This window comes from Genypterus blacodes, unplaced genomic scaffold (genome assembly GCF_046128005.1).
Source record: "Genypterus blacodes isolate CSIRO-AG114 ecotype Tasmania unplaced genomic scaffold, CSIRO-AGI_Gbla_v1 ptg000112l_1, whole genome shotgun sequence".
Classification (NCBI taxonomy): domain Eukaryota; kingdom Metazoa; phylum Chordata; class Actinopteri; order Ophidiiformes; family Ophidiidae; genus Genypterus; species Genypterus blacodes.
Window position 1 is genome coordinate 2,124,596 of NW_027466916.1, and position 14,495 is coordinate 2,139,090.

Sequence of the window (14,495 nt, forward strand, 5' to 3'; positions counted from 1 at the left end):
CATCGACCCGATGAGCTCAGCCGGATAGACAAAGGATGCGTGAGTTTTTCTCCCCACCCGAGATACGACAACGCGGTGGGCGGAACCAATAGGGAGGAAGGAGGAGAAGGAGGAAGCCTCATGGAGGCAACAACAAATACTGAAGGTGTTTACATGTTTATGATGAGAGGTAAAGGTGCTGTTACAGGTACGGTTACGATGCTTCAATACACAACTATACTGTCATACCGTCCTGCAAAACTGACAGTACGTCTCTGTGTCACTTGGTAGCGAGTGTCCAATCATATCCATGCTGTCGAATAGCGGGTGGGGGAAAAAAACAACGGAGAGTCTCTGAGGACCTTCCCGGCCTGCATTCCCAACAAGTTAGTAATTTGATGTTTCGTGCCTGTTATAGTTACAAGTGAAGGAAAGAAGGTTTGACGTGTCAATGAGGAATCCACGTCGGAAAGGTCCTGACTAATGCTGCGTTCAAGTGCTCGCTGTAATGTAATGTTTGTGATACGTTGAAGTGCTTTAGAAAGAAAGCAAACTTCACCCGTTTGGAGTGAATATAGGGACACGAAATTCAGTTGGTTGGCCTTGGAGCTCTCTATGCAGCACGAGGAAACATGTGATGTCACGTGTTGTCTTAGCAAGAGAACCTGTGTACTTTTACTAAACTAGTTTTTCCTTTAATGTGTGCTTTGTTTGCTTATTTCAATCACAAACCCTGCAGGTAAAACAAAACATGTGACACAAGAAGTCTGCTGTCTGCTGCAATAACAACAATAAATGGAACACTTATGGAAAGAAAAATTCTTTTAAAGGCTGTAGCGAGAAAGAGTTAAAGCTTGATTGTTGCTTATATATATATATATATACACACCAAACAAGCCTGTACATATTTGTGGCACACTGAAAGAATTGATAGTCAAGATGATTTGCTCTGCATTAATCCATTTATTTAAACCATAAATTGTTACAAAACCTTTAAATCACAAAAACAAAACTTGAAGCAATTAGTCGATCAAAAACAACCTCCCAATGTCTTTTATACATGAAAGGAAAATGGTATTTAACAGGAAGTCTATTTACAGAATCAGCTTAGTTCAAATATTAAAATCTTGGAGCACCATAGTCATCAGGCATCCTTTCAATGTTGTACCTGTGTGACAAACAAGTGTAAGCACAACTCTGTTATTAATGCTGCTGCTGTGGATTACAGAACAACATATCAGCCTTTATCTAATGTTTGTTTACGACTGAAAACAGTGTGAGTGATGGTACCTGTGGTTTGAGATGTACATGATGGGAACACCTGGAATCTTCCTTACTCTCCTCTTTAGGTCTCTGTCCACCGTAGCCAGGATGTAACACTTGTGCTGTGAGAATACATTTCACATTATTCATATATATTTATCCTCTAATCTGTAATCTCTGCATATAAAATGTTATGAATGTTTGATGCACATTTATGGATATTACCTGTGTTACTCTTTGAACTAAACAGTCGTCGGCATATGTTCCCTGGTGACTGCATGGCAGGCGTTCAAACCTTGGATCCTTGGCAATCCTGCAACACAAAACCACTTTCAAACAACAATCTGAAAAAGAGGCTCAGTGCAGAGCTTTGGCTGGATGAGGACTGGGTGGAGTCTGTAGCCTGATCAAAGTATTTAAAGCTGGCACTGGGTGATTATTAGTATTTATACACTGAACGTGTGTGAGCATTTCGCATTATATTGTTAAATGGAACATTGTTATAGTAAGAAGAGTAATGTATCACACAGGTGCTGAAGTTTGGCTCTTGTTTTGGAAGTAATACAGGATAATGTCCATCTATGTACCTGAGAGCGACTCTGTACTTCATCCCAAGCTTTTCAATCTCAGCCATAACACAGTCTGTGATGTACGGGATACCTTGATTGGATGAAAATGGAGAAAGAAATGAATATGTTATTACTGAATATATTCTACTGGACAATTATACGGTGGTGTTATAATGTAATATTATAAGATACACGTTCAGGAGAACTTACATTTGGCATACAGGCAATCCATCATAGACTGAACCATGTCCAGTTTGGCCTTGATAGAGAAGTTGATGAAGTTAGTATCCACTAAAACGTGGTATGGTGGCCCGAGCTGTGTGTTGTACTGGAAGAACAGACATGACGGGTACTTTGACCTGCACACAGAGTGAAAACAAATCAAGTTAATGAGACAAAACTTCCACTCGGGACTGAATCATGCTCCGGTCTGCTCTGCTTACACTTCTCTCTGCTTGAGCTCGGATGGATCCTTCTTCTTCTTCGTCTCTTTTGGTTTAGCACGGTCTTTCTCTTTTCTACAAAACAAAGAGATTTGATGCTGACACTTGGTGCACCTTTAAGACTTAAAGCCAAAGTGTCTAATCAGGGACATAGTGAATGAACAAGCTGGTAAGGAAGGAAAAAAACCAATAATTAATCTGCCAAACTCACATTCTTTGATCTTTCAGACTGATCATTCTCTTCATCACTGCAAACTTCTTGGTCTTCTGCTTCCCCTGGAGTGGACAAATTAAAGTTACAGAAGCTGTTAACAGCCTGAGGGGGTTTATACAACAGTAACCACTGTTTTATAACAAAGATAGCTGTGCAAATGTTGGCGAGAGTCACGAGAATCCAGAATATTCTCTTTATTCTAACTGCTCTCTGTCAGTTCTTCAGCTAAGGGAAACTCGATTTAGCTTTCAGTTCTTCAGCAGCAGTTCTGACTGAATGTAGTATTTGACTAAACACATATTTGCTACAACGATATCTATAGAGTTATTGTATTACTCAATTAACACATAAACGCTTTAATGACCACGAATCTTTAACGAATATTCCCTTTAACTAGCCGAATGCTGGTAAAGCTAGCTATTGAACGTTAGCTTTGCTAGCTATCTTAGCATTATGTAGCAGTGCAAACGCTTCACTTCCTGATCAGTTAAACACAAAATAACAAACTCGGGAAGATAGGAATGATCAAAATAGCTGTTGTGTATAACAGACACATATTCCATACCATGATTTAACCCCAGCTGAGCGCTCTGTGCTGCCGGCACCCTCGTGTATCGCTGCGATTTCGAGTGACGTCATCAAAATCCGACACCTCTTGTGCGCATTTTCCGGTTGCTAGGCTAGCGCTAGCAGACAAAGGTAGATGCACAATTTTCACAACACTCACATTCATGTCGGTTTACGGTGTTACAGTGTGCGGCTGTGTTTTCGGCTGTGTGATGTAGTGGACGTGCCAGAACGCGCATCTTGAGAATTGTCACGTATCGTGTTTGAGCTGCCTTAAATGACGCTGTCAGTGTTTGGCTAAGTCGGTTAGCTCTTAGCATGAAGCTACATACACAGCAGTGTAGTTGTGCGATGCTAACAGTTAGCAGTAGCTCCCAGCTGTTTGTAGCATCTGAGGTATTCGGCTGGAGACAGTTTGCTTGTTTATCTCCCGCTCTCTCTGCTTTGTCATCTTTGTAAACATCCATTCACCAGCGGAGCCACGACTTCAGCTACACTGCTTTTAGTTTAGGTTAGTACGCGGTCTGTTTATGTTGTTTATGTTTGTGATACATCTTTACCAGCTGATCTCTCAAAAAGAAAGTAAATATATAATTGATTATATAATAGCACGACCGTCTTGTCGAGTTTTTGTTTGCGTTTTCGAGGCCGTTTAGGCTGTAAATGTGTTGTTTGGTTTTGTTTGTCAGGCGGCTTGTTTGTCCTGTTTGAACCAAGGTTGTAGACTTGTTATGATCCTTCTCCAGCTAAGTTGTTCATGCATATTTCAGTGCTGTGGATTGCATGTAATGTTATTCTTCCATCAGCCTCCAACACTTGTGCTTAAATATGCATGCTTCCTTGGCAGAGTAGTCACTGTTAAAGTTCCCAGAGTGGAGCTAATACTTCTTTTCAGGCTCCTCTGCTAATGTTCTCTCACTTAAACTGTCTCTTGTATATTTATGTCCAGCTGGTTTTCATCTGTGGAGCCAAAGCGGTTTGGTCCTCCGCTGGGCTGGGAGGCTCATGAGTGGTAGTTTCCCTGTGGGCACGGAGGGGTCTTAGTGAAGGCTGAAGATGGTCTGATGGACCGCCGCTTCTTGTTGACCTGTCTCCTCTGCTCGGTGTCTTGGGTTTTTTTCTGGGAAATACGGTGGAAGAAAGGCAAAGAAAGTCAGATTGAGGAATGGCTCCAAGGACACGGCCTCTCTGAACACAGACGGTTGTTTGAAGGTCAGTGGGTCACTTTGTTTGAGATTCATCCAATGTGCAGGTATAGGTTTGGTGACCTGAATTCAAATGCTCTATTGTTAAAGAGAGTTGTGGTATAACTGGTTCAGATATCTTGTGTCAATGGAGGTTTGACATATGCCGTTGGCGTGTCTCTTCCAGATGTACAGTCGCTGGAGGAACTGAGTCTGAGTGTACTGAGTCGACTGGAAGAGGTGGTGAAGGAGCACCGACGCTGGAGGGAAATCGCTGAAGCCCACATCCAGCTGCTCCGGGATTTTGCCTTCCAGGAGTGGCTTTGTTCCCAGAACCTGGAGCATTACTACCATACGTAAGCAATGAAAGGTCTTAACTGTAATATTTGAACTAATCAAGCATACAATCACAAGAGTTTCCTCTTTCAGGAACAATCTCCTTCTGGCACGTCATTAATATCGATGTTTCCCAGCTTGTTAAGAGTAGAGTAGGCAGCCTGCATGACTTGTACGTCTTCGATTGGTCATGTTGGCAGGTGCTTGCTTTATATACTTGAACATATGTCCACTTGGGGGCAGCCTCTCCATTCATGGCAGTTGGAGTTTGCTGACGGTGAGCTGTGAGGGCTGCAGTGTTTCAGAGGGTCACTGCAGCAGAGTGTTTCATAGAGACTGTTGTTGTTGTTGCTGCGTGAGACCCTGCAGCTCTGCAGATGTGTGTGCATGTGGGCCGGGGGGTTCTGTAGCTGCAGTCACACTTATTGCTTCATCAAGAATGACGCTGTGCCAGCTTGATCTAAGGAAAATCAACTGTAAAGGTCACAGTGTTTTAGTCACGGCAAAGACACACATGGCACATTGTGTATTTGGGGGCATATATGATATGACACCGTATATAAAAATCATATATGGTTCTTTATTCTAAAGGTCATGATTCACACACTCGCTGCTTCTCCTCAGTGCTGTTTTGCTTTGCTGGAATGAAAAGCTTGATTGTCTGAGCTTTGAAGTCAGCAACTAATGATTAAACATGAAGTAGACATAAACAGTATTTGGCTGGAAAAATAAGGACAGTAAGCAGGGAAATACACCTCATGTATTTTATTAAAGGTTAGACATTACTTCTCTGAGTGAATGTGTAATTGGGGAAAGGAAGATAAAAAGGCGTGGCAGTGATAAAATAATACAAAGGCTTACAGAATAATTAGTTTTATGACATAGTAAGTACATTAAAGAATGATTAACAGGGCCTCTCCCTCACCACACACTGGACAGAGCAGAGCAGTAAGGCTGCATTCATTCTGCTGAAGCTGGAGAAAAGAACATGCGAGACGCCCAAACCTCACTGCAGACAGCTGCGCCTGCTTAGGCGTCTTTTGTCAAACTTAAAAAACAATTTCATCACTTGGTGGAAGAATCTTTTGTCATATCGGTAATTATAAACATTCTCTTCCATGTAAAAAATATCCCCTCCTCAGTCCGGACGCTGTGTAATTTTATTTATGAATCTGTTTTCTTTGCCAGTAGTTTATCTGGAATATCTTATTATCTTATTATTATCTGTAATACAACATACCAATCAATAGAAGTTCAATGAGTTCCTCTTGATGTGTTGAAGCACCACATTACGTCACCGCATCACGGCTGAAGGTTGGCATAACTTTACATTAATCTTGAGTATATTGCAGCGTTGAGTGTCTGGTTTGTGGAGTGACGCACTGTGGCAGACATGCATAAGGATGTTTGGTCATCATGATGAGTCGCTTTGATCAGTCACATGGTTGCTTTTTTTTCACCCGCTGAATATCTGTGTGCAGACTGAAGACTCTGGGTTGTAGGAATCTGGACGATCTCGCTCAGTTCGACAGTCAACTGCAGCTCTCCCTCGCCGCCTGGGGGTACTACTACGAAGACTACATAAAGCTGTCCACTGGGATCAAGGTTCTCCAGAACTCCAGAGGGAGCCGCGACCAGGACTACGAGATCCAGCTGGTGCACAACCTTGCTGAGAGGCGTCTGAATGAGAAGTGGTCCGCTGGTGAGTATCTTCAGAACGACCACAGATTTTTCGTCATTGAAACGGCGGCGTAGAACATTGATTTCCTACTAACAACAAGCTTGATTGTGTGATTACAGCTTAAATATCCTCACATTGTCAACAGTCAACAGTGACTCTGCAGGCTGAAACCAGAGAGGGTCTGGGGTTAATCATTGATTCATTATGTCCTTCTGTCTTTCAGCGGGAGCTCTCATATTTGGCTGTACTGTGGCACTGTGCTTCTTGATAAGGGACCTGATGTTTTACGTGATTGGTGAGTCATCTGGTAATGTTTGGATTAAGCTCTGGCAGCTGTGATATGACCTGGATTTACCAATGCCACTGTTTTTGTTTTCCTGCACGCACGCCCGCTCTAAATCCTGTTCACAACCTTAAACTCTCTGCATGTCGTCTCCTCAATTCCAGTGAACTTAACCGTGGTAACAGTTTCTCTCTGCTCACCCTGGTCCTCTCCTGTGGCAGGTGGAATTACCGTTTCCATCATCGCGTTTGTCTTCACCATCAAGTTCCTCTGTGAGCTCGCAGCGAGGGTAGTCAGCTTCCTGCAGAATGAGGAACCGGGGCGACGCGGTGACCGCAGCATCTACGACTATGTCCGGGGCAACTACCTGGACCCACGCTCCTGCAAGGTGTCGTGGGACTGGAAGGAGCCGCAGGAAGTGGGACAGACTATGAGCTTCAGAGTAGAGGTGAGGTCCCACAGATGTCCCTCTAGTGTCTTAATGAATGATATTTAGATTTAGTAGGAGTATTAATTGTGTATTGTCTGTGTTTTCTCAGCTGTATTATAAGAACGGCCAGCCTTTCCCTGCCCACCGGCCTGTGGGGTTGAAGGTCAACATCACCCACATTGAGTTGCCGCTGGACATACCTGTGACACAGGAGGTTCTGCAAGAGGCGGATTCCAACGTAGTCAAAGTGGCCTTCACTGTGCGCAAGGCCGGACGCTATGAGGTCGCCGTCAAGCTGGGCGGCCTGAATGTGGCCTACAGTCCTTATTTCAAGATATTTCAGCCAGGTAAGACAGTGAATGTTTACGCTCTGTGTTTAAACCCATGTTGTGTTTTGAAGCAGTCGTCTCATCTGGTGTTGTTCTCTGCTCTGTTGTTCCCTTCCAGGCACCGTCGTTCCATCCAAAACCAAGATCGTCTACCATTTCTCCACCCTGGTGCTCACCAGCGGGCAGCAGCACACACTCCAGATCGAGCCCAGGGACGAGTACGGAAACCCCACCAGTAACTCCGCCTCCCTCAACGACGAGGTCAACTACAGCGTCCACGTACACTCTGTAAGAGAATAAACCCATTTCATTAACTTCTATCAGCTAAACTAACTATTATTAGACACAGGAGTTTCTAAATGGTGAGCTTGGGTTGATTTGTGTTCCTCCGTCTTTGTAGCTGGGCACAGTGGATGATGACAGCTTAGAGGGCTACTACAGTAAGACGGTGACCCCTAACAAGCAGAAGTGCCAGGTTCTGCTCAAGCTCACCCTCAGGAAGACGGGCTGTTTCCGGGCCTGCATCTGTTACAAGGACCAGCCGCTCAGAAACGGGGAATTCGACATTATTGTTCTCAGTGGTTTGTAAATTTAATTCATTGCCTGTAATATGGCGTTTGTTGGGTTAAATGTCACGCTCCGATGTTCTTTCCCTGTGATTCAGTCGATATTTTGTTCCATCTGTGCTTTGCTTTGTTCCACTCTCGCTTGCAGAGAATGAGAAGGCCTGCGTGGAGAAGAATGTGTCCACGCCGGGTGTCAGCATCTACTTTGAGGCGTACCTGTACAGCAGCGGCAACTACAGCAGCTCCTCGTGGCAGCTGCCAGCCTCGGCTCTGCTGGCCCCCCACAGGAGGCCGTCCATGGGAGACGAGGAGGACGACCACGACTCTCCTGTGGAGGGGCAACCCGAGAAGGTCAAGAAACCAAAAAAGGTCTACTGTTACATATCGCCAAAGGTAATAAGCCCTGCCCTTGTGAGATGTTAGGTTTGAAAAAATGCTTCGCTGTGACGTTAACTTCCACTTTCCTGTCAAACAGCAACTATCCGTGAAGGAGTTCTACCTAAAATTTATCCCGTGGCGCCTTTTCACCTTTCGAGTGTGTCCAGGTACCAAGGTAAGCTGAGCTACGCTGTCAGAACGCTGTTAGAATCTCCCCGTCATAGGTCCGATGGTCTCACCTAAACCCTCTGCCCCCTCGTCCGTACGTCTAGTTCACGTATCACGGCCCCGACCCCATTCACAAATACTTAACCCTGGTGGTGGACGATGGGTTCCAGCCCCCCGTGGAGCTCAGCTGCAAGGACAGGAACATCATGGCTGCCACCTTCATCCGCTTCCTGCACAAGAACATTGGTAAGTTTGATGCCAATTCGTTTGCTTTCCCCCCGAGCTGCAGCGAGCTCTACGGCGGCGGCTGTAACAGTGAGTTTTGTCCACAGGTGGCTCTGAAACGTTCCAAGACAAGGTGAACTTCTTTCAACGTGAACTCAGGCACATCCACTCCAAGAGACCTCGCACCAAGACCTGCCTCAAGATCACTCGATACGCCATCTTAGATTCAGTAAGTGTCTCCATGCATTCTGCTGATTAATAAGCCGGACCCATGACCGTGTGACGATCATCTCAATTTCCTTTGTCTTCTCTTCCCGCCGTCGTTCAGTCCCTGAAGGCTACGAGGAACTTCTCCGTGTCAGACTGGAGTAAGAACTTTGAAGTGGTCTTCCAGGATGAGGAAGGTTGGTGAACTTCTCAATGTAACTAGGCTGGTTTGTTTTCATTTACCGTTGATTAACGTAACCGTTGTCCCGTAGCTCTGGACTGGGGAGGACCTCGCAGAGAGTGGTTTGAGCTGATCTGTAAGACCCTCTTTGATACCTCCAACAACCTGTTCACACGCTTCAGCGAAAACAACCAGGGCCTCGTACGTTACATCTCTTCTTCCGCTACTTCTTCTCTCTTACTTCAAATTTTTTGCCTCTAACGCTTCAAGAAACACGTGAACATCGACCTCCACTCTCCCTCCCCAGGTTCACCCGAATGCAGACCGTCCGCCCCACCAGCGCCTGAAGATGTACGAGTTTGCGGGCCGCGTGGTGGGGAAGTGCCTGTACGAGTCGGCCCTGGGCGGAGCCTACAAGCAGCTGGTCCGCGCTCGCTTCACGCGCTCCTTCCTGGCGCAGATCATCGGCCTCAGGATGAACTACAAGGTACGGAACACGGCGTATTCCCTCTCGATTTCACCCCCTCCTCGTCGGATTTGGAAGGTTTAGTTTTCATTGTTTACTTTCTGTCAGCTGGTCTTTATCACCGCCGCATTTTCCCCACTAGAGCCAAGAATCCCAATTTGTTTGTTGGCGCGGTTCAATTCACAAAGAACCTCACCAGCGTGTTTTGCCGTTTATCCAGCTTACTTAAATTTCAAACGACAAACCAAAGCCGACTCAATCATCTTCTTATCCGTCCGCCCAGGAGGAGAGATGCCATGTTTACTCCCAAATGTCATTTTCCCGTGTTTTTGGTTTTGCTCCCCCACACGCAGTACTTTGAGACGGATGACCAGGAGTTCTACAAAACTAAAGTCTGCTTCATCCTAAACAATGACGTGAGCGAGATGGACCTGGTGTTCGCCGAGGAGAAATACAGCAAGTCAGGGCAGCTGGAGAAGGTGAGGCAACACTTTTGGAAGAGACGGCTTTCCTCTCTGATGTCATCTCACAGGAGAAAGGAGCAATAAACCAACCAAAAAGAAACCACATTGCTTGTTTGGCAGGCGTCCCTTTCTCAAAGGAAACCGTTGATTGTTGAGTTAGTGATATTTAAGAGGCTGCGGTTGAATGATTCATGGATCTGTACCGCCCACTACCTTCATTTATGAAGCTGAAACGAGCGAGTTTGTGGCTGTATTTCTGTGGCGCTGGGATCAATCACTTGCCCGTCGCTGCATAACTCTGGGTTCCATCCCCAGTAGTAGTAATCCCAGTGCCAGCAGAGGGCAAAAATCTGTGTCACCACTATAGCGCCTCCTACTGGATGTTTAGTATGCCTGCGGCGCCTGAAGGCAGCAGACTGAGCCTCCTCAACTCCAGCATGAATAGATGGTGAACATAACATACAGCCACGTTCGTCTGCATAGCAGCTTCAGTCGTGACTCAATTATACAGAGTATAAAAACAAACTCACAAGGCTCAGTTCTGCACTTTAGGCCTTTAGTGAAGTAAAGATGACGACAGTGTGATGTTGCGTCGGGCGAACAACTGAGAGGCAGCTGAGTGTCCTCCGGGCCTGACAGGCTTTTAAACAGAACAAGGCCTCTCCCAGCTTACTTACTTCTACCAGCTATTCCTCTGAGGCGCATACACAATATTTACAGAATTGCGTACAACAGCGTCATCCACAGTCTGTGTCTGAGGGTCAATGTCTTTATTCTACACTTTAGGGGAGGAAAAATGACAGAAGTTACCTCATAGAATTTGCTGCTGGTGTGTGTGTGTGTGTGTGTGTGTGTGTGTGTGTGTGTGTGTGTGTGTGTGTGTCTGTGTGTGTGTGTGTGTGTGTGTGTGTGTGTGTGTGTGTGTGTGTGTGTGTGTGTGTGTGTGTGTGTGTGTGTGTGTGTGTGTGTGTGTGTGTGTGTGTGTGTGTGTGCATACATACAGTGTGTTTCCTCTTCATCATACTGAGTGCTGCTCCTCTCTGTTGTAGGTGGTGGAGCTGATATCGGGGGGAGCTCAGATCGCCGTCACCAATGAGAACAAGATGCATTATCTCAACCTGCTGGCTCAGTACAGGCTGGCCAGTCAGGTGAGAGATGAGGTGGAACACTTCCTGAAAGGTAAGGAAGCGCACTGATCACGCTGATCTAAGGAGGAAGGTACCGACATGTGCACGCAATCACCTGGCCTCTTGATCAATCGCAGGTTTGAACGAGCTGGTTCCAGAAAACCTCCTAGCCATATTCGACGAGAACGAGCTGGAGGTACGCGTCGTGTTAGAAAGCTCAAGTCGTGTCCATGTCCATGTTAATCAATACACTGCAGACTGATAGGTGATGTCATCCGTCATTTCCTCCCTCTAGCTGCTGATGTGCGGCACCGGGAACATCAACGTGCAGGACTTCAAGGCTCACGCCGTCATCGTCGGAGGATCCTGGCACTTCAGAGAGAAGGTATGGAGAGACGTCATGGAAAATTCCCCGCCGTTGTTTCCCTCCATTGCTGGGAACGTCCTGAACGTGTTTGTTGTTGTTGTTGTTTTCCCGTTGCTACAGGTGATGAAGTGGTTCTGGACGGTGGTGTCCAGCTTCACCCAGGAGGAGCTGGCTCGCCTGCTGCAGTTCACCACCGGCTCCTCTCAGCTCCCCCCCGGCGGGTTCAACACCCTCTGCCCCTCCTTCCAGATCATCGCCGCCCCCACGCACAGCACCCTGCCCACCGCACACACCTGGTGAGAGGCCTTTTAACACACACACACAGTATTGATCTGCTGGAATGTTCTAACCAGCATCCTTCCCTTCTCTGTGCAGTTTTAACCAGCTGTGCCTCCCTACCTATGACTCCTACGAGGAGCTGCACAAGATGCTGAAGCTGGCCATCAGCGAGGGCAGCGAGGGCTTCGGCATGCTCTGACTCCGCCCCTCCGGCCCCGAGAGAGCGCCGACCTCTGCCCTCTCTGGTGCTTTGACTCCCTACGTTAATCTGCATTTAAACACCGACGGCACCTCACGACCGACCACCCGGACTCCCCGCACTGTGTGTTCTCTTTCAGGGTTAGAGGGCGCTGCAGGAACAGGGATGCCATCACATGAACTCCATGTAAATACACCTATGTTTGCTTTTGTAACGAAAAAAAAGTTAACGATGAACTGCTGAGGAAAAAAAAGGCAAAACCTGGGTCTGATTTTATTTCCGGATGCTAAAGACGGCTTAGATTTTATACGTTAGAGACGACAGACGCTGGTGCGACGGCCTTGAGTATTATGTATTATCTATACCTGCTTTTCTCTTTCACATTCGGCAAACTGAGGAACACTCGAGTGCAACAGCAGCGACCTGAGCGCCCGCAGCACTTTGGCCTTAACCGATCAGGGACTGATGTGTGTGTGTGTTAGTGTGTGTAAATATATGATATCACTCTTTTACTTCACTCTAACTGTACATAGTGTGTGTGTATGCGTGTGTGTGTGTGTGGGTGGGTGTATAGGAAGGTTTTCATCTTTTTGGTTTGACGTTTTGACGAGAAGGGATTTAGGTTTGGTTCTTGTTTTGCACGTTTGACCGGGGGAGAGTTTGTTTGTTTATTTTGTTTCCGTGGGAGAGAAATGGGTTTTAAGGAAAAGCCAAGTAATTCATATTGTTTATAGGAGTTTTTAAACTGAAATCTTGTTGACCCATACTGTTAAATCTCTGTTTTTGTTGTGTTTTATAATCTGCCTTATACTTACAGACATGACCTTTGCCTCTGATTGTATCCAGAGTCCACACTAACAGGAAAAAGTACTATTCTGACATTTTCTATACATTTAGTGTGCGTGTGTGTGTGTGTGTGTGTGTGTGTGTGTGTGTGTGTGTGTGTGTGTGTGTGTGTGTGTGTGTGTGTGTGTGTGTGTGTGTGTGTGTGTGTGTGTGTGTGTGTGTGTGTGTGTGTGTGTGTGTGTGTGTGTGTGTGTGTGTGTGTGTGTGTGTGTGTGGGGTGTGTCTGGGGTGAACAGCCCAGTGTGAAACGCTGAACGCTTCATATTTCGGACTCTGCAGCCTTTTATCGGTTTACCTCAGAATCTCCTTTGGCACCTGTACATCTTTCTGACACGGGTGTGTGTGTATGCAAAGGTACATGTACAGCTTCGCTCCTCGCTGCCTCTCTTCTGCCCCCGACGTCATCCTTGTGTGTCCTTCCTATGTGTTATTGGAAATCTGTATTTATTGGAAAGACTTTGGAGTTTCCAAGCCAACTTCTTCTTCTTCTTCTTCTTCCTCTTCTTCTTCTTCTTCCTCTGTTTATAACTGTGCTGTAATTCCTTGGTGTTCTTGGGTTTACATATTCGTCAGTCATGTGTAATATTGTGAGCTGTCAGCCGGTGTGCGTGTGTATGTGTGTGTGTCTCTCTCTCAATGATTTCACTTGAGTAGAAACACACTGCTCCAGGTTTCATCTCCGCTCTGAAGCTTCCATCCCTCGCGTTTCTTCTTCTTCTTCACTGATGGCCGCTGAGATTTATTTAAGATGAGAACTCTCGCTGAGCGGTAGTGTGTGTGTGTGTCGGTATTCACGGCTGCACATTGGAATTTCTGGCATCGGCACAGTTCCGAGTGGTTCCGCTCTGACTCGAGGCCTCTCTGCTCCTCTGCTTGTGCGTCTGATCGCCTCTCACAGTGTTGAACACTTTACGAGCCGGTTTACGGATCTGTGTTTTGTTTGGGTTGTGCAATGTTGACCTGATGTACCGAGGATAAGAAGAGTGAACATGTTAATAAGTGCTTATTAATTTAAAAGACAGAAGTAGGTCTCTTCTCTAGTCTGTGGTGTCTGGAGCGCCTGTATAAAGGAGTAAACATGGTCTGTAGTTTGAATCTCATTAGATAAGATCATGGTGGGGAAAATGTGAAAACGACGCGTCTGTCTTCTGCTTCTCTGTCCTTGTTTCCTGTTTAGCTTTCATCTACTACTGCCTTCTGTTTGGATGGTTTGTGGATTAGATAGTTTGGTGTTGGCCGGAGTTTGACTTGGATTTTTTTTTTAGCGATGTAAATATTGTGAAATACTTGCATATGAATCTAAAAGTGGGATAATTTTGTTTTTTTAATGGTAAGCCTCTGCTGATGAATGTTTGGGATTCCTTGAACTGCAGGTCATTTGTTTATGGGAATAAAAAGTGACAGACTTCATTCAGTTTGATCTGACTTTGTGCTCCGGGGTGAAGCTGTGGATGGAGGACATGTTGATGCAGCTGCAGGCCTCAATCTGCCCCCGAACTTTCATTATGACACTAAATCTACTAACAAATAAACATGTTGACTTTCATTAGAGTACAAAGTGTCAAAAGTATGTATTCCATTTCCCTGTATTTTTGCCCTGCTATGATCGCGGCGCCGTTGCATGTTTTCGCCACAGGGGGGCAGTGTGTGCACATGGCGCGTCCCCCCCCAGCCCCCCCCCCCCCCCCCCCCCCCTCTCTCCCCCCTCAGGACAGCTTAGCAGCCGTAACTGATGAGGGGGCTT

At 46.1% G+C, this 14,495-nt stretch overlaps 2 protein-coding genes across 7 annotated transcripts; one reads left to right on the plus strand and one right to left on the minus strand.

Moving 5' to 3' along the window:
* The first annotated feature begins 97 nt into the window (after positions 1–97).
* On the plus strand, positions 98–14,165 carry arel1 (apoptosis resistant E3 ubiquitin protein ligase 1). 6 transcript variants are annotated; one of them, XM_076161542.1, is made up of 23 exons: positions 98–187; positions 271–365; positions 3,985–4,247; positions 4,407–4,575; positions 6,037–6,257; positions 6,460–6,531; positions 6,741–6,967; positions 7,059–7,296; positions 7,397–7,566; positions 7,679–7,859; positions 7,993–8,237; positions 8,320–8,397; positions 8,495–8,636; positions 8,723–8,844; positions 8,944–9,019; positions 9,095–9,204; positions 9,311–9,490; positions 9,823–9,948; positions 10,983–11,112; positions 11,198–11,256; positions 11,356–11,445; positions 11,548–11,723; positions 11,803–14,165. In XM_076161542.1, the coding sequence occupies exons 3-23, from the start codon at positions 4,100–4,102 to the stop codon at positions 11,903–11,905; spliced, it is 3,063 nt and encodes a 1,020-aa protein (XP_076017657.1). In that variant the 5' UTR covers positions 98–187; positions 271–365; positions 3,985–4,099; the 3' UTR covers positions 11,906–14,165. The 6 variants fall into 6 exon arrangements, with proteins under 6 accessions (XP_076017657.1, XP_076017658.1, XP_076017656.1 ...); XM_076161543.1 differs by having other exon boundaries at positions 124–365; XM_076161541.1 differs by lacking the exons at positions 98–187; positions 271–365 and adding an exon at positions 3,118–3,167.
* fcf1 (FCF1 rRNA-processing protein) lies at positions 923–3,116 on the minus strand. Its single transcript, XM_076161550.1, has 8 exons — positions 3,034–3,116; positions 2,466–2,530; positions 2,255–2,329; positions 2,022–2,170; positions 1,830–1,902; positions 1,468–1,555; positions 1,270–1,364; positions 923–1,147 (listed from the first exon to the last, which is right to left on the minus strand). Exons 1-8 carry the CDS (start codon positions 3,034–3,036, stop codon positions 1,099–1,101), a joined length of 597 nt encoding a protein of 198 aa, XP_076017665.1. The 5' UTR covers positions 3,037–3,116; the 3' UTR covers positions 923–1,098.
* Positions 14,166–14,495: the final 330 nt, after the last annotated feature.